Source organism: Xiphophorus couchianus, chromosome 12 (assembly GCF_001444195.1).
Source record: "Xiphophorus couchianus chromosome 12, X_couchianus-1.0, whole genome shotgun sequence".
In the NCBI taxonomy this organism is placed as follows: Eukaryota; Metazoa; Chordata; class Actinopteri; order Cyprinodontiformes; family Poeciliidae; genus Xiphophorus; species Xiphophorus couchianus.
This window is the reverse complement of record NC_040239.1, coordinates 26967940-26994655: the sequence shown is the minus strand read 5'-3', so window position 1 is coordinate 26994655 and position 26716 is coordinate 26967940. Positions and strand designations below refer to the sequence as shown.

General features: G+C 41.4%; 1 protein-coding gene and 1 long non-coding RNA gene across 10 annotated transcripts in view; one reads left to right on the top strand and one right to left on the bottom strand.

Annotated features, from left to right (window-relative positions):
• The window catches only part of fbrsl1 (fibrosin-like 1), a 353758-nt gene that overhangs the window by 175875 nt on the left and 151167 nt on the right, over positions 1-26716 (bottom strand). For all 9 annotated transcript variants that reach the window (XM_028033124.1, XM_028033119.1, XM_028033125.1 and 6 more), the window contains exon 4: positions 21009-21044. In XM_028033124.1, the coding sequence (XP_027888925.1) occupies positions 21009-21044 (36 nt within the window). The remainder of the gene's footprint in view (positions 1-21008; positions 21045-26716) is intronic.
• On the top strand, positions 8024-18898 carry LOC114154246 (uncharacterized). The gene is made up of 2 exons (XR_003597534.1): positions 8024-8164; positions 18349-18898. It is a non-coding gene; the product is annotated as an uncharacterized LOC114154246 (long non-coding RNA).

Below are 26716 nucleotides of genomic sequence, written 5' to 3'. Positions count from 1 at the left end.
ACTTTGAAAGATTCAATCATCTCGGGGAAAAAAGAGTAAATTTTAGGTAGAAAATGTGTTTTTCAGAGAGCGCTCGCTGCCACACGTTCGCACCTATGCTGATGAGCCCGGCGAATTCCTTTCTTTTTGATCTTGAATGGCAACAACACAGGGCGCATAGAATCTGAGATAATCAGATAGGAAGAGAATAATCACGGTGGAGTTAGTCAGAAAAAGAGCAAACAGGATGATGCCATCTTGAAGCCTTCCTTCCTTCTTCTGTTTCTCAACAATAAAAAAAAAGAAAAAAAAAGAGAGAGAAAAAAAAGTCGCTGCCTGGCTGCGATGTTATCTCTCTTAGCAGTTCATTTTCGGTTTAACAGCTCCCAGGAGCCGGGAAGGTTAGCTATTTTGGGGTCAGATCTTCTGCCTACGTGGGGATAAGCTCATCTTTCGGCTCCTTGGAGGCGTCCCACTTGTCAGGCCTAGTTTGGGCTGGGGAAAGTGAGTCGCAATTACGAAACCATGTGGAGAATTTGACTTGTCGGTAGTTTCAAGTAGAAACCATAAACAATGAAAGCCAAAAAATGAAACGCATCACAACGAAACATAATAATCAGCAGGTGCTTATGCTGTTTCTTTTAAAAATCCAACTTCTGAAAGAGAAACCTGGTAACCGACCTTCACAACTCACTCTTTGCAAATTTGCAATCACAAGATAAAGCAATGTCTGTGTGGTTTTTCTTCTGACTGTCTTGACTCAACCCACTGGCTTGTAGAGATGGCGGTGCATGTTGGCCCAGCCAGAGGTGTGTCAACTGAAACCTAAACGCAACCTCAGAGACCCAGCGAAGCCTGCCATTTCATCTCGTTTTTACTCACCGATACCTCAACTCTTTTTCACTGCCTCTCTGGCTCTTTTTTTTTCTCTCTCTCTCTAATCAGGTGAGATTTTATCAAGCCTTCCCTGTCAGTAACCACTATCAGTTGTGAAATTTCAGACGGCAAAGCGTGTGGGAACCACAGTATCAGTTGCGCTCATCTCGCCCAGCACCTTTACAGACGCGCGGGTGGTTTCTGAAAAGGCGAGAAAAGCTTCACAAAGAGCATATCTGAGACCGGTTTAACACAAACTGTCAGTGGAAACACTTTCATACCCTATTCAACCTTTTTTTTTTCTTTTCTCCCTCTCTCGTCTTCTCTCTTTCTGTTCTTGTTTACTTTGCACACCAACACCGCCAGCTTGCAGTGGCTCATTGCAAGTTCAGAAAATGCAATTTGTGAAAAGTTTGATTTTTTTGTGTGTGTGTGTGTCTAAATCTGCTGGGTACATATGTAGTAGTGATAAAAGATGTGACAGCTTGAAAATCCCAATCAATCAAATCATTCTTAGTCGTTTTTAAACCTTTGTATAAAAGCTATTGCTGAATGATGTCCTGTCCCTCTGGGCCGACATTATACTACATCAGAGGTATTCACTGTGGGTATGTTCTTCCACGAGGCTAAACTGCTGCTTTTCATTCAATATCGTGATCAAAGTGATTCTTTGCACTTACAACTGAGCTCAGAGATTAGATTTCCTGGTTCCAATAAATAGCGCCCAGTATGGATGCAAAGTAATGGCCTGACTGCTACTGAGAAGCATTCTTTCAGGAGCAGAAAGATAATCTCCCTGCTGAAGTGATCAAAAAGCTTGAGTCTTAAAATGGAGTCTAATGTGGACAGTGAAACTTGAGCGAGACATTACAATGGGTTAGAGGCGCAGTAAGAAAAATCACTGGTGACAAGAATTAGAAGATTTTTCACAAAAAGGACATAATTTCCAACTAGTAAACACACCTTACCTACGTGCTACAAGGACGCAGTAACTCCAAGATTACAAGAACTACAAGAAAAGAAGATTCAAATTTAGCTTATTTGATTATCAGTAGATGCATTTCCATTGACCGTATGAGTGCGCAATTTGACATTTTGAAAATTGCTTAAATCAATTAAATTAGATTCATCTTTTGATTAAGAAAAATAGTTTTGAAATTGGTGTATTTCACAAAACTACAATGGAGACACTTTCTTGCATCACACATGTCACATGATCAACAACCGAATGTTGCCACTGGAGTAAACCACGAGGAAGAAGACAACAGGAAGTAGTTGGAGAATGATGGCACCACATGTAATTTCTTAACTTAATGCGTGACCAAGTTCACTCACTTGTGATTTTAATTGGATTTATTATTTAATGGAAACGCCGCAATTTCGAACTTGTGTTTTCTTTCTACATTAGCGATACACTGTCAAAGTTTTGCTCACGTTTGTAATGCAAACACAGCTAGTGAGTTACTTAAAAAGGACCTCAGAGGAATCATGTAGGAATTCATTAAAAAGTGGACGACATTTTCTACTTTTCTTAATTTTTTACACCTTGGCAGTTTTGGATGTTTCATACATGTCTTGAAATGAAGCCATCAGCATTCTTTCATACCCACCTTGGGGACATTTTACGAATTTGGCAAAGACGCAAAGCAATCCAGAGGTCATTTTAGTTGTTACGAAGAAGGTTGAATGCCAAAGCTGCTCTGTTTCGTCCTTTAACCTCTTTGTGTTGGTAAATGATAAATAAAGTGAAATTGTGTAGCGTCTTTTCAATCATATTGACTACTCAAACTGCTTTACCACTGAACCACAGTCGTCACCTCCTTTATGGAAGGGGCTGGTTTTAGAAAGGTTTGGATTATATGTGCATGATCAATGTGCATTAATCTTATACATAACTAATGTCTAAGATTAATCTCTCTTATGTAGCACTAATAACAGCAACAGATTCTTTTAATCTGTTTCAAACAGTGACCCTGCAGTTCCCAGTTCGTATTGCCATCCCCAAGACATAAAATCATTCCTTCAGTGAAGGATTCATTGTGAAGACTAGCAAGCTGAAGCTGTGTGGATTTCTCCTTAAAATATCTTTCATATAGTCAGATTTTCTATCTCTGATGTTTTTCCTTGAACTCACCTTACCAAATATGTTAGCATAGCTAACACGTGACGCCTTTGGTGGTGCTATCAGTTGTGTCACAGGCACTTTAATGTAATAAAGTGATGCTGTGGGCCCCCTGGCATGAATAATTTACATTACCAGGTGACCATAAAAGCGGGGGTGCGGTAGCGTGAGGAGGGGGCTGTCGGAATATTTATGTGATTTTTAAGGCGCATAGGCCCCTGCTTTGGGTGAGTGAGCAATTTTAATTCAATTTGAAATTTCTCTTTCAAATTGAGACAAGACCTTGAGCTCAGGCAGGGGAAATAAAGAAGGAGGTATCGGGGATCGCAGCCACAGTTATGGGGTGGGAGGAGAGAGGAGTGGAAGTTCTCCTTGCCATCCATCACAGTGGCACTTCAATGATTGTCAAATAAGTAGCTCTGTCCAAACTCATCTTTTATCATTATGTTTGAACGAATCTATCTGGGGATGGCATCATCTAGCACATGGGAGGGCACCGTCTCATATACATGATGCGGAGATGATATGGAAATGGGATACATGGCAGCAGAACGGCTGAGACGGAGAGATGGATTCACATCGCTATCTGGGAGAACAGTTCGCTATTTGAAGAGAGAGCGCTCGGGGTTGGACCCAATGCCCAAAATACTGAACACTCTGTGAACTCCACGCACACACACATTCAGGTTTTTTCTTTATTAATATAAAGTTAGCTTACAAGCCTTGGAATTGCGTATCCCTCATCATGTTTCTTGTCCTTCAAATGCTTTTGAGTTACAACAGAAACTTCTCTATGTGAAATTCTTCACACGCCACTGAGACTTGGTGGGAAGGGTACTTATCTTGAAATCTGAGAGTTGTGGGTTCAATTTCAAACATGTCATATTCATTTTCTTTCCATGGCTGTAAATCTTCTAATGAAATTTAGATTGTGCTAAATTTGCATTGATTAAAACTTTGGCGGCCAAGTTCATCTAAGTTTTATTTGTTTCTTTTGTTCTTTTGCATTTTATTTGACGTTTTTTTTTTATGTCCATCATCTGTCCTTCAAAAGGAGGTGCTAGTGATGACTCAAGGGGAGCTGGAGTCATCCACGGCTCAGGTGGGGGGAATCTGTTAAAAAACCAAATATTAGTCACACACACTAAACACTGAGACTGGAACCGCAATGGAGGTAAATGATTAGAATTGAAGTATAATTATGTGTTGCAATGGCCCTGTCAAAGTCCAGACCTAAATCCATTTGAGAATGTGTTGCAAGACTCAACATTGTTGTGAGATTTGACTGAGCGTGAGTTATTTTGCAATAATACATATGAACAAAATTCACATTTTAATCTGTGCAAAGTGAGAACAAAATAATTCCAGAATATTTACTTGTGTTTCTCTATTACATGTTAAAAAAAAATCCCACAGAATAAATTTTAAGTTTTTGGTTGTCATGTTACAGGGTGGAAAAGTTCAAGAGGTGTAATTACTTTTAGCTCTACAACCACTACCTTGCTTCTTGAGAGCAGAACTGCAATGTAAATAACAGAGTAAATCTGGGTGAAAACTCTGGCTTGGCATTAAGAAGGCTGTGAAAGCGAAAGCTGTTCAATCCATTCCCAAATTGTCAAGGGACCGCCTCAAACACAAAACAAACCCACCTTAATCTCCTCTAATCATACTTAAGTATGAATGTTTTATGTGGAAATGTCTAGGTACGATTTAGAGGCCTTTCCCTCATTCCTGGGGTAAACCAGCTATAATCCAGAAATCCTTCTGGCCACAACAAAGATGAAATGTGATGTAGGGAGATCAGATGCGGAACAGCGCAAATACCATGTAAGTAGAAGGAAAAACATTCCCACACTGCAGTTTACCATGTTTGTTTACAACATGGATTGCACATGATAATAAATTCAGGCAGCCAAATTTTTTTTTTTTTTTAGAACGCACCCAAGAATAAAGCTGTTATGGAAGAAAAAAACAAAACAAAAAAAAAGTGACATCCATGATTGGTTATGATCAGCCCCGTCACTTGTGTCTCAGAAATTAAAATTACAAGCCTGATGTATGCGGTACCAGGGACCGAACTAATACTATTATTATTCGAGACGGCGCATAACCAAGCGGTGGAATGATTACATTTGACTTGCAATGATTTCCCCTCCCGTGAAAGAAAACAACAGCTTGGAAAAACAAATAGACATATTCCCAAAGGTGGCTTTGTTAGTGCTGTAAATAAATCTCATCACTGTAGTGGAAAAAGTGTTTTGACTTCATTGGCGTGCAGAAATTGAGAACAACAGTCCAACCCATCTGTCCCCTAAAGTTGTATCAGGGCGGTGGGAGGTGAAAAGTGCACCTGTATTAGTCACATCGTCAAGTTCTCTTCCTCCCAGCTAGCCGAGACCCGCTTTTGGAAAACACGGGCTGACACATCGGCAACAGGTAAACACATTTAAAAGGATCTGACGCAACGTAATGGAAGAGAAAAACACTTCCGTATTGTTCTGGGCCCCTGGTGCTGTAGCTGGGCTTGTTTGAGGAGTCGGTCATTGTCTGGTGTCACCTAATTGGATCAAGTGTGTGTGGAGAACAGATTTGTACGGCTGGCTTGAGGTAAACACCGGACCAGGAGGTGCCAGAACCGAAATTGCTTTGAAAAATGTCGCTGGCTCCCAAGAACGGCTTAGAAATACAGCATAAAAGCATATTTGTCGCACAATCTGGAAGGTAATAAACGTTTTCCCTCCTGGTATGGATAAAAGACTCCTTAGATTACTTTGTTCATTAAAGAGTTGAGTAGCAGATGAATTCAAAGTGGATTTGTATGGCAAGTGTATTTGTATAGTGCCACTGACACCCAAGGTAATGCAAATAAAATAAAATAAAAAGGAACAGATGCAAAGGAAATTATATCAGCAGCAGCAAATATATTCAAGCAGTAAAAGAAAAATGCAGTTATCAAATAGAAAATGTGTTAAATTAAATTTTTTTTAAATAAATAGCTAAGATCTGATAAAAAAAATCTAACACAATAAGAGGAAATGTGCAGTAAATAGTAATTCATTTGGACTTGATTTGAAGAGGCAATCATTTTCTGAAAATCAAATGTTTTAGAGAGTTGATCTCTAAAGCATCAAAACTTGTATGTATTTTGGGTTTTAGTTTTATTGAGTGCTTAAGTAATCATGACACATTACATAACATTTTTTTGGAACCAAAAACATTTACATCTGTCATTCCTTCATGATCCTGGATAAAACTCTGCTTGTCCATTCAAAGTATGAAAACTTTTGCCCATTTAGAGGTGCTTTTCAGCCATAATAAATGAACATTAATTAACATTTTGATCTATAACGATGGCACTTGACAAAATGTAATGTTTCATTAACTTGTGTACTATGACTTTGTGTTTTTTGATGTAAAACATCTTCTTGCTGAAATGTGCTACATAAATAAACTTGATTGATTGATTGATTGATTGATTGATTGATACTTGTTTCCAGTGCATGGTACAGCATGGGTTGTTGCGGTTTGGTACACTATATTATGGTCAAGAGAAAGTTTCCACTAGCAGATGGACTCTCACTGGAAAGATACGGTTATAACCAAATAGCTAATGTGGCGTCAAGCTAGCATGACGACCAACGTTTTGCAATAGTATGTCTTGTGCTCGTTGCAAGCTTTGCCATTATTCTATCTCTTAATAAACTGTCTTGTGTAACACCAGTAGCTCCATGCTAACCATATCTTATTGTCCTATGATCCTACATCTGAAGGGGGGCCAGGAATGGGTGTTATGGGTCGTTGTATAGACTGGACACAGAAAAAAGTAAGGTACCAAACCGCACTGACTAATGCCATACAGCTCAGTGAAAAACAGTAGCTAATTATGTTACTGTTATGTTGTGACATAGAAATATAAAGCTGTTTGTAATCAGTATATTTATGGTAAAGTAATACTTCATAGTCTGAGTTACAGGGGGGCATATTATAGAAAAAAGCTATGCCCTGAGAATGGAACCTTGTGGAACACCAGATGTAGTCTTAGACGTAAAACTGGCAAATGGCACAAAGTTGTCCTTGACTGTCAACTAAGATCTGAACCAGTTTAGCACAGTAACAAACATTCCTGAGCAATTTTACAGTCTATGGAAAATTGTCGGTATGTTATGACCAACTATGTCAAATGCAGTACTGAGATCCAGTAAAGCTTCATAAACGCTTTTGATGCATGGCTTTTGAAACGTATCTCATATTGGACTTAACCATAATCTCCCAGCGCTGTGGTGTGGTCAAAACCTGCCTGCAAAGCACCACCAAGATTATCTGCCATCAAAGCAGAGTAAATTCTCTGGTTAATTCATTTTCAATGATCTTTGCCTTTGCAGCGGACTAACATCAAGAACAATACCGAGGCCTCGACAAGGCATTGAACAAGCGATGATCTCCAGTAAAGGATGAATTACGCCTTCGAGAGCGAGGATTCCTGATCTAATTAAGAGATGGCAAAAGGTGTCATTGGGGTCTGACAGATTTCGCACGGCCCTCTTTTCTGCTTGCACCGTCTTGCCACCGAAGTGAGAAACATTAGCACGAACAAAGAGAAATGAAGAGAGACACAGAGACGGCGAATCACTGCTTCCAATCAGGCATCTGCCTCCCCTACGCCACAGCTCGATTTAACCTTGAAGAGTAATGAGATCTGACTTGCTTAAATGTTAGCATTCTTAAATCACCAGGAAGTGCCTCCGAGGAGCTGATAATCACTATGCCAAATTGCTGTGCTCACTAATTTCATTTCTCCCCAGCATTTGCTTGCAGTTAGTGTCGATTATTCAAGAACAGGCATTTAATGCTGCCAGATCCCAGGGGTGTGACATTAAAATGTAATAACTTGCAACATAAATGAAAACAAAAAAACATTACTTTCTTCCCCCTGCATCTTTCTCTCTCTCTCTTAAGCGCTCCCCCCCACCCCACCCTACACCTCTTTCCTCCACCACCTCCCTCCCTCTTCAATCTCTCTCCACTCCCTCTCCATAGTGGGTGTTCGAATCTAATTCTCAGCCCATCTGGCAGGCGTAATGAAGGCGGGTCGGGCTTGAGATGCCCTGCTGCCTTGGCTCGACGGAGCAGGAGGTTAGCTGACAGATTGGGCCAGGATGAGTGGAGGGGAGTCGCGGAACCTGCTGAGTGAGTAAGCCAGCCCAGTTAATCTCTCATGTGCCCCAGCGTGAACGGGGGCCAAGGCCGAGCACACGCTGGGGTGGCGGAGCACGGGCTCTGAGCGCGGCTGGTCAGGGGTAAAAGACTTGAGGGTGGCTGTCATGTTAATGCACTCTTTCTGAACTGTAGCTATTGTGTTTAGCAAGGTGACGATTGGCACATATAACTTTTAGGCTAAAGATTTGTCCTTTACTAGGAAAAGGCAGTGCCTCGCAAAAGTATTCACACCCCTTAGACATTGTGAAACCACAACATTCAAAGTATTTTAGGGTTGTAATTAACAATTATTATAGTAAACGATTGTGATTATTATTATTCAATTAATCGGATTTTTAAAAATCCCACATTCTACATACTTCTCGTTGACAACTAAAGACTTTTATTCCATAATTTAATTATGGAATAAAATAATAAATATAAATAATAAGCATTTTACTGCCTAAAATGCAATACCATTGCATTCCTCTAGTTAAATCTGAACCAGATAAAGCTAAAACTTTAACAGTTGAGGATCTTTACAAACAAAGGTGTTTAGGGGAATAACAAAAAAATGACAGCATAACCAACAGTATCAAACATTATGTGTTTAAAAATTAGCTTAATGTCTCCAAGGAGCACTTCATACGGAAACTGTCTGTTGGACACTGGAAACCTATGGGGCAATTATGCTTCAGCTCCTTTATCTAAACATGAACTGCGCTCCAATCTTCACAATCTGTCTGCTGTGTGTGAAAGCTCGTAGGAGGGAAGTGGTAAAAGTGGCCGAAGCTCTGCTGATGGATATCCAGTTGCTAACACCTGCATGTTTTTTTTTTCTTTTTAGGACAAGTGTTTGCACAGAAAAACAACAACAACAAAAATAAAAAAATGCTCTTCATCTCTAATCAGTCAGCAGCAAAAGGTTACCTAGCTTAATAATGAGGTCTACTTGGTGTCGAGAACAGGCAGAGCTCGAGAGAGGAAAAACAGAACAAAAATCAGAATGTCTGCCATGGCTAACAGAACCAGGAGGCATGCTTAAGCTGTGTTCTGGACTCTAGAGAAACCACAACACTGTCATTAACAGTTACTCTCCTCATAAACACACCAGCATCGGCTGGAGGTATAATTGCCCCTGCTTCTCCTGTAATCTTATACTTTGCCTGCTGTTGCTGTCAGACACCTTCTCCACAGAGAGAGACGGAGAGACGGCGTGAGCGAGAAAGAGTTGCGGGAGGGTGTGAGGGGGAAGGAGGAGGACCGAGAGGAGGGGAAGTGGTACGTTTGTGAGCTGGAGCAGGGTAGGTGTTGCTCGTGTATCGTCAGAAACGAGGAAAGCAAACTAACGAGGGTTGTGCGGGGAGAGAAGAAGGAGAAAACACATGCCAGGAAAATCAAATGAATGTGTGTTGCTCCTAAAAATCCCAAGAGCGAGGCTGAGGGGCTCCGATGGCGGGCGGAGGGGGGCGGGGAAGGAAAAAAAAAAAACATGTTCTTTTTCGTTGAGTGATTAGAGGGAGAGTGGCAGAACATGACCTACTTAGTAGAACTTCTTTTACTGTAAAGGTTTCACAAATGTTGCTCGCACAGGCAGAGTTGGGGAAGTAGGGGGTACCTACGCCACCCAAACTTGATTTATAGCAGCGCTAAAGGAGCAGCAGCAGTAGCTGTAATAACTGCTACGAGGTGCAAATGCAAAAACCCCTCAAAACATGCACATTACCACACCTTTAAAATGAGCCTACAGATTGCTCTAAGGGGTGTGAATACAACTGGAGAACGAAAATGGGTAAAAAATAAACCTGGTTTTCCTTTATACTTGAGCAAAAACAACAAATCTCCTCAATATTTTTTTTTGTCCTGCTACAACCCCATGCTAGAAATGTGCAGAGACAAAGCAAAAGCAACATGTTAACTCTGCTGTAGAAATGGGCCTGCCTTCGGCTATTCCTAATTTCAGGCTATATTTGTGCAGGGTTGCGGAGCTCTTGTGGGCTCGCAGCAAGCCCGCGGGCCTTTTGTCTCATCTGTAGAGGTGGGTTTTTGCCTGTTGCTAGCAGCGATCTGTTGGCGTGTGCCTTTTGTTCTACCTCTCCATGCAAGATTTGGTCACAGGTCGCAGATTACAGGCAACACAGTCATCACAGACACACTGCTGCTCGTTTCATCTGCAGCTACAGTTTGTGCCTGGGAGAACGGTGGGTCTCTATATTAAAAAAGGAGAGCGGTGTGTATGATCGTAATAAAAAAACAAAAAGATTTAAGAGTTTTGGTAGGGGAGGGTTTTTAATTACGATTGTCACTGGTTTACTCTGAGTTTCTTAGGAGATATCAAAAAGATTGCAGTGCCTCTTTAAATCAGGAAAATTTTGTAGCTGGGTGTGTTTTTACCTGTACATTTGTTTGGGAACCAAAATTGCAACATTTGTTACATTTTCAGCCGGTGCGGTTTGCTTTCACACTGCTCTCTATCAAATGAATCAAACCCTTTAATAAACCTGTTCACCTCCTTGCCTGTGGTGGCGCTGCACATAGAACTACTGAAGGAAAGGACACAAACCTCTGAAGAAGACACGGAGTGCAACTTCCTTCTTCACAAAATGTAAACAAAGATGGAGTGATACTGGATTTTAGCACCCACTAGTGTTAGATTTGCTCCTCTGTTTTAGTTGTGTTTACCCAGAATGCCCTATGTTATAATCCGCTTCCTGCTTTTGGAGCAATCTCCAGTTCACTTGTCATTCACATATGCATGCACAGGAGTTCACTTCTACTGAACCAAGACCTAGGTTTTAAGGTGGACCAGAGTTCGTTTTTTTGGTCAGAATTAGAGTTCGATTGCACGTTCACACCTCCCCAAACAAACCAGACTTTCCAGTCAAACTAACTGAAGTTTGATTAACTCTCCCGCGGTCTTAAGAGATGGGGTCATTTACCCTGTTCACCGTCCAGACGGGTCACACTGAAGCAGAAGCAGAGTGGACAGGATGGAGGCCCAGCTCGTTACGAACAGAAGAACAACAGACAGGGCTTCCCCTCTCTTCACAGCTCAGTGGGCCGGTTTACATATGTTTGAATGAGAAGTGTGAAACAATCTGCCTCTGAAATCAGCGTGAACTGTTTGTTCGTGGACAGCAATTAAAGTCCAAAAAACTTTTATTGACGTGAAACATGTCGTGTGGAACGGCAGAGACAAAAACAAAACAAAACAGCAGCAAGGTCTGCTCCTTCCCTACAAGGATGGTTTATGGTAATATCACACCTCTACGGAAATGTCATCCCACAGTCCACAGGAGGCTTTCAATCCCGTCTGTCTGCAAATGGTGGGCTGCCACTGCATTCATTCCTGCTTCTCAGATAGATGTTTGTAATTGGAGCTCTAATTTATGATCGGGCCTCAGTGCAGGATAATGATATGGAGCATTGTAATTTGCTGATGCAAATTGTACGTTATAATGGGAAGCCATAAAAGCCTCGGCATCATCTCAGAGACTTGCCAAACACCCTGAGCGTTCATTACAGCCCTCATTAAAACATCCATGTCAGCACTGGGAGCTCTTACAAATGGAAGGAGCATGTAATTGCCGCTTGATTGTGGTATATGTAACATATGATAAAGTGGAATTACCACTTTATTTGTCTACGGTGTCCGTGAAACTTAATGGTGAGAGGGGCCTGCGGTAAACAAATCCTTGGAGCACGCTTTGATTGTTACATTATAGGCCTATTTGTTTAAAGTGGGGCAAATGTGAGTTAGGGGAGAGCGCATCCAGGACAAACTAAGAATCATGATAATCAAGGCTGGGCTTGTGGGGATAAAAGTAATGCTTTTACCCATGAGAGCCCGCATTTCATTTCGACTAACTTTAACATGGGTGATAGCAGGGAGCTTCATGTGGGAATACATTAACCGGATTTAATATGAGGAAAGGTCATTATTGCTCTTCTTTCTTACCAGGAACACAAGCTATCATCATGAATTAGATTTCAGGGCAGTAGAATTAGTATAATCCATGGAAGTCACCTTCAAGAAACCATTTGTATGAACAGACGCTTTGGCCAACAGGATGTAGTGCTCCACAGGAGCGTAAGAGAGGAGAGTTACATCCGGCACAACGTTAGCTTCACAAGACAAATTAAGGTTTTGGGAAAATGTATAATCTTTTTTTTGTTGTTGTTTTTGTTCAGGCTAAAGGGCAACACATCATTTGATAGCTTTTAAGTGAACATCAAAGGATCAGAGCAGATATGTTGATTTTGGCAAAATTGAGTTATCATTTGGTACCAGCAGGCGGCGTGGTCCACCATGACAGACTTACTTACGCCAAAATGGATTTACTATATTCTAAAATGTTCACTATGTAAATCTTTTACAAAGCTATCACTTTGATTACCATTTAATTTTTCTATCTTTACTTGAACTAGATTTCTCACCATACAATGCAAAAATATTATATATATACACACACATTTTTGGGAGTGGTATCTCTAATAACTTGTGATTTTGTTCCACCCATAAGGTCTTTCAAAAACTCTTGCATTAAGTAATTTCCAGGCGCTGATTTTGAATTCCTTCATAACAACATAAAAGCTTAAGCATACGGATCCCCTAGCAGCTGAACGTCTCAGCCTTTAAGTAGTATTTAAAGCAAAACCAACTGGTAAAAAGCAATTAGGAGTTCATTAAGAACGAGCAAAGTATGTTAGAGTCGTTATTCTGAGGACGGGTCATCACCGCTTTAAGAGTCGCCTTTTTATTCAAATGGCTTCTCCTGGAGTCCCATTTATGCTTGGTTCTGTTTTAATGCATCCCCATTAGAACAAAACCTGAGCTGCACAGCTTAGGATGAAGTTTCCTCTCACAGCTCTGAATGATAGCAGGCCTTTATCATCTGAGCTGTGTGCTCAGCCACTGGGAAAGGATTTTCATCCGCGCCATTCACCCAGGGCCCCAGAAGCCTGCAGCCTTTATCTGCAGACCCGTTGATTGATGTGTTATGGGACCTGCTGTGGTTAACAGCAATTTTTATCTGTTGCTACCGGCAACAGTTCAGGTCCCTGGTGTGCGAAAAGCAGCGAGATCCAGGAACTGAAGTCCGACCGCACAGAGGGATAAACAAATAGGGTTTCTTTTTTCTTCTTCTTTTACAGCGGACAGCCCTCTTAGAGAGGCCTCTGACAAGGAGTGCCTCACCCAAAGGCCAGGACAAAGTCGGGGCCCCAGCAGAGTCCTGCTGGGCTCCTGGTTTCCATCTCTAATTTTCACCCTGTGAAAAGTCAGTGGTATAGAGACACCTGCATGTCTCTGGAAATTAAGCAGAGTGAGAAAAAACTGGAAGAGGCATGCGGGGAAAAAAGAGCAGCCGAGCAGCGATGCACCGATAAGAGTTTTGTGGCCAACTGTCATTCTCCATTTGATTTTGGGGTTTTTTTTGCCTTTCTGCAGCGAGCGACTCTTAAATATTTATGTTGGGAGCAGAGGCAACATCATGTCTGAGAGAACAGTTATAGAAAAACAGAGTTTTACAAATATATGAAAAAATTATCACAGAGTTGACATTTTAATCTGCTTTTAGCAGGATTAGCATAGCTAGCAAAACTGAAACAGAACAGTGGTCTATGTACTAATTCCTTAGAAAATGACAATCCTTGTCTTGGCTCTGAGGTTTCCAAATCCAATATGCTTCCTAACAAGCACAAGTTGAAAGCTCAAAAGGATAAAATAAAGAAACGTTGCTGTACCACATTGAGCCTTCTCGTTATTTGTTGGAAGTACTGCTCTCTCTCAGTCTCTTGCAAGTAAATTCCTTCTTATTTCTATGTGCTTATAGAATTTGTCCTGCAGTAACAACTTCCACACCTGACCAGAAGAGCTTCCATACGCTGTGTTCACTGTGTTCACTGTGTTCACAGAGTTCTTAACAAGTTCATCAAGATGAAAATTGTCGGATTCTGTTCACCAGCCTTATTCAGTAACTGCGTCGCCATTACAGATGTGAGCAAAACAATGTCAGCATTCTGCTAATATAGAAAAGGCACAGCTTTAATGCCGTCCATTAAATAGGAACGGCAATATAAATCACACATGAATAGGTTTGTTCACGCGATAAGTCATTAAAAAATATCCAACTACTTCCTGCCATCTTCTCCTTCATGGTTTGTGCCACTGGTAACATCCAGTTGTTGATTATGTGACTCGTGAAATGCTCAAAAAAGTACTTCCATCTCAGTTCAAGCTAATCTTAATCAAAAAACTGCCTCATTCTAGCGCAGTGGAAACACTGCAATTTTTCCGATACTGTTGAGTTTCCATTAAGCGAATTTCTTTTCGAAATGTCAAATTTTGCAATCATATGGTCAATAAAAACACAACTTCTGTCTCTCTATTTCTAACACAAAGAAAAATGAGAAAGTTAAACACCAGTGACTGCTCAAAAAGAAACTAGCAACACAGCAAATTATCGCTACAAAAATTATATTGTGCAAAATATAATTTGTATTCAATCGCCTTACATTCACTGGATGCAACAATTAATCCAATGAATTACTGTTGCTTTGTGCAATGCAGCGTGAAAGTTTTATTAGATAATTATAATTGACATAATCCAGTATTTGATTGAGATCTTTAGAAAAAACCTCATCTGGCAGGGAGCTAAGTGTCTTTTTCTCCTCAACAAAGAGGGGTCGTAGAATCCAAATCTATCTAAACAAAACTGTTAAAGGATGCACACATGACTCTGAGATACGTAGCTCTGTTTAGAGAGTAGACTCATTTAGCGTTAAACGTGATTATGACAAGCTGAAGGGGCGTCTGAGAGCCTGAGCTTCCGTGCTCAACCAAAAGCACTCCAGCTAAGGTTTTTACTCCCTGACACCATGGAGATAAACCTTCCCAAAACAGACTAGTCAGAATATACTGTCACAGACAAAGCTCTGTGCTTTTATCGTGCGTGAAAACAAGAGCCGCTTCTTGGCCTTGGGTGGTTTCAAAAGATTGGGGGTTGGAGACTTGAGCTTAATCACTTCATCTGAAGGGAAGGAGTGGTGTGTTGTCTTTTAAGCTCAGCTGAAATGCCACCCCACCAAACCCATCTGCCCCCCCCCTCTCCCCTCCTTCAACACGCGAGGTACAATCTGCCCAGCCCACAGGAAGAAACAGGATGGCCAGATCGTTGTAAAGAGATTTTGTGACATTTTCTGCATCTCCTGCAGCACCTATCTACCGGGTGCAGAGGGAGATGTTGGGGTTCTTAATCTTGAAGCCCCAGAGAGTATGATAAATTGCCTGGAACCCTTGCACATCTCTTCTTGAACAACAAGCAGGTGCTAAGCAAAGGAAATAATGCCCACATACGTAGTTCCCGACTGCTAAGGTTATAATGAAGCCACCCAAAGCCCTGAGAGAATTGGTTTGGGAAACAATTCCCTATCCAGTTCTCCACAGTGATTGAGACAGTAAGGATAAGTCGAAGCGTAGCTTATCTGTTGTCACTCGGTGCTCCAAAGATTAGTTCTAATTCTCGTCCCTCTTCAGTCACTTAGCTAAATGTCACCGAAAGTCTAGTGATGCCACAGAAGCACAAATGCCACGTTATAACAACCTGATATAGTTCATACATTACTATTGAGAAAAGTTGCTTTTACTGTGACAGAAAAGATCCAAAGCTGACATTGCATCTTAAATTATGAGATATTTATTAGATCCGCCAATTGCCCACCTGTGGTTTTTGATTGACTTGCCGATATTCGTTCTATTCAATTCCAACTTCCCTTGTAAAACCATAAGGCAAGAAATAAAAATTAGAGCGGTCATTAATTATTCATGATACAAGCAGAGAATAAAAATTATGCTATGTGTGAGTGAGAGAGAGAGCAGTTGCTAGAAAACAGGTTTATATTATCATTTAGGAAAATAGACTAAATTAAAAAAATTTAGATTTTAAACTTGTCTTTAGCATCTTATGCTGCAGATTAGCACAAAGTGGTTAGCGTTACCAAAACAAACTCAACCTGACATGGTAGCCTCAGACTGACTGAAACATCGAAGCCCGGCAAGGCAGAGTAACGGGGAAGCATGAACAAATGGTAAAAATGGTAAATGGACTGAACTTATATAGCGCTTTTCCAGTCATTTTTGACCACTCAAAGCGCTTTACACTAGAGTCACATTCACCCAGTCGCACTCACAAACACGCACACATTTATACACCGATACGCAGATCGGTAGGCAATTTGGGGTTAAGTGCCTTGCCCAGAGGCACATCGACATGTGGCAGGAGGAAGCTGGAATCGAACCTACAACCTTCCGATCGCAAGACGACTACTCTACCAAAGAGCCACAGTCGCCCAAACTGAAATTAGATTGTAGCTGCCAAGCAGAGAGACTGTACGGTGGCCTGTAAGAGACATTCAAAGCCTTGTTACTGCAATGTTAATTTTTCTCCATTCCCTTCAGCTAGCAAATACTTTTTTTAAGTGGTAAGGATTAAACTAAAACTGATTTTATCAATTACCATGATGTATTTTAGTATTAGTATTTAGTTCATACAGAGGAACCACTGAATATAAAAGTGATCTATTCCAAAAGGCAATTTCTTAATCTTGTAAATGTATACATGGAAACATATTTTCCCATTGCCAGTTATGGAAATTAAGATAATTTCTACCTACTAACAACACTCCTGTCAAAACATCTTCAACATGTCAGAGCATCTAACTCTATATAATGGCATTGCTTCAAATATTTTATTATCCTCTAACTTATTTGAAAATAAATAACCAAGGCAACAGACATAATGGAAATGGTTAAGAGGTACTTTTTTTTTTTCGGGTGGGGGTGGCGTCGTTTTGAATGGTCCATTATGACATTATGGTGTTGGAATTATGGTGTGTTCTGAATCTAGAACATTCTGGGCCCAAACCCAACAAAAACAAATGCCAGAGATTGTTTGAATGCTGGGTGCACTGTGTGCCCGAACTGTAATTACTGCCTGACAAATATAATCTAGCAGAAGCGTGGTGAGAGAGGACTAAAATAATAAGAAAAAAATAAATAATACTGCTGCTATAACTACCCCTACTAGTATAGGGATTATAAAACAATTAATGTAGAAATTAAAAAGATCACTGATAAATTTGCACCGTGTAATGATTATTGAATTTCAAACTTATTATACCGCAAGAGTGCACTTTATGTGAAATTAATATTTAGAATCTTTTAAAATAAAACAGCATTTTTGAGTTGGGGAGGGGGGGGGGAACTGTTTGAGGCAACAGAAACTTTCTTCAACTGTAAAGCTGCAGTATATAAGTTTAACAAAAATATGTTTTTACCCTAACTGCTAAAACAATCACCATGTCATAACAATATAATATGAGACAGATAATCTATGACCTCCTCCAGTGCTACTATTGCCATCTGAAGAAATGTACAGCTCCTGGTCAAAAACAACCAATCAGAGCCAGGAGGAAGGTTAATCAACCTTGTGTATGTGCTGCTACATGTGCTAATGGCAGAGAGACAACTCACCGCTCCAGGAAAACCGCTTACCCACCATCATCACTGACTATGCTAACTAGCCTTAGCATTTGCAACAGGCTATGTTGTGGTGAACACAGCAGAGAACAAGAGGGAAGGTGAGAGCAGCTTGCACATGAGAGTGACTGATAGCACTAAGACCCTCTTCCTGGCTCTGATTGGCTGCTTCTGACTGAGTGGCATATTTTTGTTAGTACTGGGAGAACTGGGAAAAGGCAGAAGTGCTTAATTCGTTTTCACTGATCATCTGTCTTATGCTGTCAAAACATGATGATTTTTTTCTCTTATAGTTATATTTTAATAAAGAGAAATTGTGTAAAAAAATAAAGAAAATCATGAAATTTTTTGTCAGATTGTCAAACTTGAACTGAAATGTTCCGTCATATTAGACATATTTAATCTTCTCTTACTGGTTCAGGTCAGTTAAACAATCTCCACACACGCGACTGATTAGTTTTTATCTGCGGGGAGGTAAATCATTAGATCTTAATCAATTTAAATAGTCACTTATAAGATTACTTATCAATGCTACTGCGGGTCTGTCTTAGACGGACAGAATTCTTGATTCTTTTCTAACATTCTGTTCTCTCTCCTACCCGTGTTTTTCCTCTTCACTCTCCTCCTCCTCCTACAGCCTTTCAGCCTTTGCCCTGCAGTTCCCCGTAGCTCCTCTGACCCAGCACCCTGAGCCCTCCTTCAAAACCATCGTACTGTAAAGCCCGGAGCACTTGCAGATAAGCAGCCCCCAGAAATCAAGCGGACCCTGCAGCCGAGCAGATTGAGTGTCAGAGCTCAGTACCCAGGAGGTGCCTGGAGGCTACAAACACTGCAGATAGCACCATCAGATAGCCGGCGAGGGGGAGCCAGACAACATGAAACTTCCTGGCCTCGTTACTAGACTTTGCTTTGCTTGCACAATCGCCCCCCACCCACTCCCTCCTCCCACACCACTACCTCCGAGCCATGCTGCACCTCTCTCACTCCGAATCCCTCCCCTTCGCCTTTCAGATAAAGAGAAGGCCCCGTTCCCTTCCGACTTAAACTGACAGCTCGAGCCAAAGGGCTCTGCCAGCTTTTTTTTTGGAGGTCTTGTTTGTTTTCATCCTTCTGTGAGTGTGCTGATGCCGGGGAGCAGGAATGTGACATGTTCTATTAAAACAACATAAAAAAAAGAAAGAAAGAAAGAAAGAAAGAAAAAAAAACTCCCTCCCCCCCCGAATTCCACAGAGATCAATGTTTTTTGAAGTTTGCTTTGTTCGGCGCTTTAACAGTAGCCCTTTGAGGCAGATTAAGGATGACAAACCATTTATAGCTGCTTTGTTTGTTTGGGTGATTGCTTCCGAGCGACAATAACCCGCACCATATGCCGCTCATTTGCAAATAAGGAGCATGTCTTAAATAAAGTACCTCTTATGAGTTCCCTTTTTAGCAAAGGACATAAAGGACAAGCGCTGTCTTCATTATTCTGAGACTTGACACATCGTGGCAACAAACAGTGGAGCGGAGGAAAGCGCTTTACTTCGTCAATGCAAAGGGGGAGGAAAACAAATGCTTAAATGGGATAAAAATAGGAAGGCGGAAAGATTTTACAAACAATAAAAACAAAGTAACTCCTTTTTTTAGGTTAACTATAGAAATGAACTCTAAAACATTTGCCCATTTACAAATTTGTTGTTATATTAAATTGTTCAGATCATCAAATCAACAAAGATAGCCTGAGTAAATACAAGATGTTTTCAAGTGACAATTTCCTCGTGTAAAGGAAAAGTAAATCCAAATTCTATGCTATACCAACCAACCTGGTCCTGTCAAAATATGATTAGACAGAGGAGAAAATCCAAGTTCCCGACTGGGCCTGATCGCTTCCATACAAGTAGAATAAAAAAAAGTACTTTAACAGCATCTGTTCAGCAACGTGAAGTTAAAAACCAAGTCATTCTTCTATTTAAAGAGATTCAGAATAGAATAGAATAGAATACCTTTATTAGTCCCCCAGGGAGGAAACTGACATTTCTGTACAGCCTGTCCAAAAACAAACAAGCAAACATAAGATATGGGTAGACAGGTGCCTGAAGAAGCAAAAATGGGAGGCACTGGCCTTTCATTAGATGACAAAATCTAATGAAACAAAATATCTGCAAAGGGAACTAAACGTAGAATAGTGATGAACCTTGAGAGTGGCTGGTCTACCAGAATTACTCCAGGAGTGCATTTCCAACTTATCTAGCAAGCGAGAAAATGAAAGCAATGCATGCCTCACTCGTCTGAGTCAAAGTCACTGTTGATGATTCAACAATAAGTAAGAGACAGGGCAAATGGCATTTCCTGGAGAGTTCCAGGGCCAAAGCCAATGCTGGGGCTGCGTTGCTGTTTCAGAACCTGGACAAGTTCTGCTGTCACCCAGAAAATCTTAAAGGAGAAGACAGAGCAATCGGTTTGTGACGTTCAGTTAAAGCTCACTTCAGGTAGCAGGTCACTAACATGTCCCTCAAAAACAAAAAACAAAAGGGTTTAAAGACCTAGTCAAGAACTAGCAAGTCTACCTCTAAATGGCCAAAAAACCACCCCAAAACACATTTTGCAAGTCAGGACATAAATCTGATAGAGATGCTGTATTATGAACTGTGTTACTCTTGCTAATGCCCAGGATGAGATCTTAGGTTAGAGGACCAGGTCGGGTTGGATAGTTGTTGTTTAATTCTTAAAAGAAAATTAGCTTTCGAATGGAAAACTATTACAGTTTTATTTACTCAGGTTATGTTTGATATTAAAACAGTTCCGGTGATCTGAAACATTTGACTGTGACCAGGAAGACAAACCAAAACAAAAAGGCAATCCTTCAGCACCGTGTTTTATAAGAAAACCCATCACATGCACTCGTTTTTCATGAATCATTAGAAACTTCTAATCCAATTTTCTTTGAAGAATAAAGACTAGATGTAGCTGCCATCCCACACCTTGCCTTATTTAAGGAAAACAGGATTTATATCGTAATGAACATTAAGATGCCCCACTGACTGTTACGGCAGGAAAATGTGAAACTCGGTGCCAAATTGCACTGCTGGCGAATGGCACCGATCAATGCCAATAAAGCGGGGCCTTTTTCGTCAAGGTAGTGCAGGACACCTTCCCACAATTTAATCATTCAGTCAGCCAGAATTAATGTTCCTAATATCATGATTTCTCCATTACTCTATTTAACATAATTAAAATGTCGAGCGCCGGGGCCATAAAGCGAGTCGTTGGAGATTGTAATTCAGCCGTAAAGCTATGAAGCATGAAAATGTCACTTACCGAGTAGCCGCGGCCCGACAGAGAGTGAGTGGAGCTCTGTGGGGAGAGAGAGGAGAACAAGGATGACCTTTGAGGAGCGATTCACTCGCTCACACAGACATGATGAAGCAACGTCACTTTAATATCAATATTCACGTTAACCTTTTGCCCACCCTGTCATGTACCCGACACCTGCGCACATCACTCCTTTTTCCTCCTGCCTGGACGGAGGAGGAGATCCAGGGGAAACCTGCCACTCTGTCTCTCAGGGATTGTGGGGATGATGTCACACCTCACTGAGCAGGATTTACTTTCAAATCGGAAAACCAGCTAAATTTGCTCATTTTTGGGACTCAGCGACCAAACTAAATCATATCTAACAAAATAAGCATTTTATAAATTCAAACATTGTGGCTTTTCCAGCACCAGAGGTTAAGCAGTAGTGACTTAACGAGACACTGACCATTAGTCCAGAAATGAATGCCTGTTGAAGCTCAATAATCCAGTCGGTCAGTGAATGCCCCATAACAAGAGCTAGTGTGTCCACAACAACACTCTTCGATGTGGATGGTTTTACTAAGGTAAGAGTCAGGTGTTCAAAAATTAAGCCAGAAGAAGCACTGAGATAAAATAAACTATAAAAAGGAAAACATTTTTTATTTTCTATTGCTTAAGTAACAAGTTTCATCAAAGGACAACAAAATAGCCCTGTTTTCAACCTCTGTTGGCCAACAGAGGTTGAATAATTTTGGAAAATTGAATGCCTTTGGAAATTTCCGAGTCAATGGCAATGCTAACGGCTCAAACTGTGCTAATTACAAATAAAATACGCAAAGGTTATGATTGACTACCAGATCCATTTTGTCTTTGGTTTATATTGCAGCAAGGTGTTGTTTTTGCAAATAACCTGCTATGGAGGAGCTGATTATTAGCATCTCCAAAGCTCAAATAATCCCTGAACTACAACCCCAAACCTGAGAGGAGTTAAAAGAAAATATAGGTTTCCTGGATTTACATCAGGACAAAAAAGCAGAGAGAGGAGGAAGTTCAAGCCATCTCTTCCAATGATCACAATGAGCAGAGATCACATCTCCAACTTCAGCGGCTCTCTGCCTGACTTTCTAACCATAAAACCAGATGGAGACTTAAAGAGGCGTCGCAAAAGCAAATGAGGCGGACTAGCAGCACTGCCAGCAACGTATGGTGTCATCCGGGACATTTTGCTGTAAATTGTCGTCTCTGCTGTTCGGATATTGAGCCGTTAGCTTGTCATAAGGATCATGAGTCATACAGCGACGGCATCTTCAGTCAGAGGCTTCTTCAAATTCATTGCAAGACTGACTGCTACTGCATCACCTTCCACCACAACTCTTTGAAGATGCTTGTATGGCATGAGTTACAACAGTGTTTAATTTCACTTTTTGGGATTAATACAGTATTCTTTTGAATTGAATTTGAGCTGAATTAATGCACGCGTTTGCAAAGGAAAGCTAATCTTCTAAACTTGTAACATTTTTTGAGAACAGCTTTTTTATAATGCTCATTAATGCAAGACTTAAGGAACTGTAATACTTATGTAAATAGAACTTTAATGCAATTTACCTGATGTCATTATTTTATCTAATCAGTTTTATTATCATTATTATCATTATTATTATTGTTATTTCAATCTCTGCTGCCTTTACCCAAGCCAAGTCATATTAGATTCCTAAAGTGCTTATTGTATCAAGCATGACGATCTCTTTATGAATTTATGGAAGGGTTTTGGAACGCCGTCAAACTAACTCTGTAATTTTTTTTTTTATGTACTTCCCCCAAAATGCTAAGCAAAGCAGGAAGAGGACAAGGGGGAAAAAAGCCAGCTTTTGTTCTCTTCTCTGGCTCTCTGTGTGTCACAGCGCAGCACGAATACCAATCTCCAAATCCCTTCCTCCACTTCCACTTTTCACTGCTTTTATTCCTCCGTCTAGATTGGCAATTTCTCCCCCCTGGTCTCTGGAGGAAACTTTTCTGCTAGAGCAATTTCATCCATAGGTCCACCTTCAATCCAAAATGACCTCCCCCACCACACACACACACACCCGCTGCCCCTGCCTCCCTTGTTCTGCACTCTCCCAGTGCCCCTCAACTATTCACCTACACCTGCTCCAGGCATCAGCCCCTCATCAACGCCTGTGTGCCCCTCTGATTCGCAGGACAGCTCCTGTGGCGACGATTACCAAGGAGTCCTGCCGCGAACCGGAAAGCAGGCCCTGTGGGAATCAAAAGGCTATTCCCTCTCTCCTCAACCTCTCTGCACCCCTTGCTGCCACAGCGAGAGAGGAGAGAGCAGGCAACACTGCACAGAAGGCAAAAAAATAAAATAAATCTGTAAATACAAAAAAGACCAAATAGGAAGGCAGAGTGTGCTCATATTTCTAGGGATGCGTGCTGTTTTGTCAGCTCAAGTCTATATGCGTGTGTCTGTGCGAGAGCATATGCGCATAGGTGGAGGGAAGCCGGAGCCGTTTGGAATTAGCCCTACTATGTAGAGTTCATTCAACTTGGAGCATTCTGAGTAAAAAGAGAGGCTTATTTAAATGATAATGAGGGACAATCCATTGGATTTAGTGCTGGTGAAGGAGGGGAAAAAAATAAAATAGAGGAGGGAAAAAGGGGGGGGGATCCATTAAAACGCCAGCGGTTCATAAGCCATAGGGTCGGCATACAGCTAAACACTCTCTCTTTAAAAGCCATTATACATGGCTCTCAATGGATTTCTGCAGCGCTTAGGACTTCAAAAGGATTTAGAACCCGGCCAGGAGAGAGGGGGAGGAGGGGGGATGGTGGCAGACGAAGAGTGTGTGTATGCGTGGTGGTTACGGCGGCTAATGGCGAGAGGGATGGGGCGGATGCTGGAAACATTTAAGGGTTAACTAAACAGCGTTGGAGAACAAAAGTGTTGCTAAATCCAGCCCCTAATCCGCTCCCTATTTTCATGCCCCCCCCCCCACCACCACCACCACCCACCCACCCTCTTCTCCTCCACTCTCTTGACAATAAAGAAAGAAAGAAAAACATGGCAATGGGAGGGGAGTGTCCAGTCCGTCTTCTTTTAAACCAGAGGGTGATTTCTGGCACTGCCGGGGGAAAGCCAATCAGAACAAATCAATGTGTGGATGTGCCATGATTTGTCCGGCCGAACGGAAACAAAACTGAAGTTGTTGTCTTTGGACCTGAAGAGGAACGATCTAGAGTCAGAACGCAGCTTCATTGTTACAGCTAGCAAGGGGTGATCAGGTCTGAAATCTGGGTGTAGCGATGGAAACAGACCTGAACCTTCAGAAACACATAAAGACAGTTACAAAGTTGGCCTTCTATCTCCTGAAGAACGTTTCCAGGTTTAAAGGACATAGAGAAATTCATCCATCCATTTATCTTCAGTTGCTCAGAGAATAGACTTAAATACTTTTGTTAGTTTATAAATCACTGAACAGCTTAGCAAAATAATACTTTAAAGATCTGCTGTTGCTGTATCAACTTTCCATTCCACTAATGTCCAAACATGGAGAAGCAGCATTCAGATTATGTGGTCCTTTAATTTGAAACAAACTTCCAGAAAACTGCAAAACAGTTGAAACGCTGAGTTCCTTTAAATCAAGGCTAAAATACCAACCTGCTTAGAGTTTCCTTTGATTAGAAGTAAATCAAACACTGATCAACATAATTGATATGTATTTGCTTGATGACTGGTGACAAAATGTGATGTTTATTGCTCGTTTCTTGCATTATGTTGTTATGATGTAAAGCACTTTGAATTGCCTTGTTGCCGTAAATGTGCTATACGAATAAACTCGGCTCGACTTCTAGAACCACGACGGGGGGACTGCACGTCTGCCCTCAGTGGTAGAACGATGAGGTTGTGTGTGTATGTGGGTAGGCGTACGTGAAGGAACCACCCTGTTCTCTGCGTGACACACATGCGGAGGAAGCCACCTCACATTTCCCTAATCCTTCTGCGGCTCAGTGGCGAAGCCCCGCTGCACTGCAGGCACAATTACCTAGTCAAAATAAGCAGATAAAGACCCCCACCATGGCAATGAACAAACATCCCCCTGCAATTTTTTTTAAACTTTACTTCCCACCCCCTCTTCTACCAAATTGACGCATGACTGTTTTGTTTTTTTTTTTTACAGGCGAATGGGCAGACGTGCCATTTGTCTCTCTTTCCTTTGGCGGCAAGACAAGAGAAATCCGTTTTACCCGTCGCCGACGAGGCATCATTAGTCGAGAGCTCTTAATGCCGGGGAGCCACTTTGATGTGGTGGAGCACGTTTTACGAAAATTAGCAGCGCTTTCAACGCACTCGTCGAGATTTCACGGATCTGTAAAAAGATACTCAAAAAAATAGCTATATTTATATGTATATATATTTATAAGCAATGGGGACAATGTGGCAGTGAGGAATGTTGCCAGGCCTTAACTAGAGTACAGACAGGAAGAAGGCAGAGAAGCAGGACAGAGGGAGGAGAAATGTTAATGACTGGCAAAGAGGGAGAGAGAGAGGGATGGATGGATGGATGGATATGCCATGGCTACAACGCTGGCCGCCGTTTATTTGGCAACAGATTAGAGAGACAAGCCACATCTAACACCGTCGGCGATTACAGCATGCAATTTTCAACACTGAATCCCCCAAACTCCTCCCCTCTGCCTCCCCCCCCCCCCGTCCAACCCACAACCATCACCACAACAACCGCCGCTCCCGTCACCCCCACCTCCTTTCCATTCGCTCCCCCTCCCTCTCGGTGCTTGTCGTATATCCCTGTCAGAGCTGTCAACAAGCGCCGGTCTTTTATCTGACAAACCCGCCTCTTCCTCCTGACTTTTTCATTAAGAGACACCCTTTTATACAAATTTGAGAGAAATAGCATAAGGGGAGGGAGTGGAGGGAAGAGGGTGAGGGGTATTGTGCCGAATGAGCTGAGTAGCACAGTAAAGAAAAGAAAAAGAATGAAAATTGGAGAAAAAAAATTAGTCTGGTGGATTTAAAAAACAATCTTTTTAAGGCACTTCTTTGTATCCCAGCTAAAATGCTGACTAGCTTAAAACAATGAACCTAATGAGTTTGTATTTTCTTTGTTGTTGTTTCCATCATTTCTCTCCTCTCCAGGACAAAAAATAATCTCCATGTTTTTCCCGCCCTTCTCTGCAGGCTTTCTTCGGCTAAATGAACAATCAGGTTTCGTTAGGTTTGGGAGGCTCCTGCTTGACAGGCATTAGTTAAGAATCATATTTCTACATTCTTTAAAATGAGATGCTTGGGATTTTGCATAAATTCTCATTACTTTCCCTGTTTCTAAATTGCATTATTTTATTCCTTACACCGCGGCGATGCCTGGCTTCCGCTCTGATTTGCCACCTACTCCTCCGACTAAATGGGCTTGCATATGGATGTCGGTGAGGCGATAATTGGAGCGTTTCTTTAACTCGTTCCATTCTGGGGTTGGCGGGGGTCAGCTCACACCAGGCTGATTTATGTTAAGTCATCTCTACGTTTAACCATGAGGCCAACTTGCTGTTGCTGTGTAACCACCTTAATCATTTCCTGTATGTTGGTTTCCTTATTAATGCACAGGAGCTTTACGAGGCGACAGCACCACACCACCTGTCCTCTGATTTCAGCCTCAGTGCACATTCAGTGCTGTCATCCTCTGTCCAAATTCTCATTTTACAGGTTTCTGGGTTTA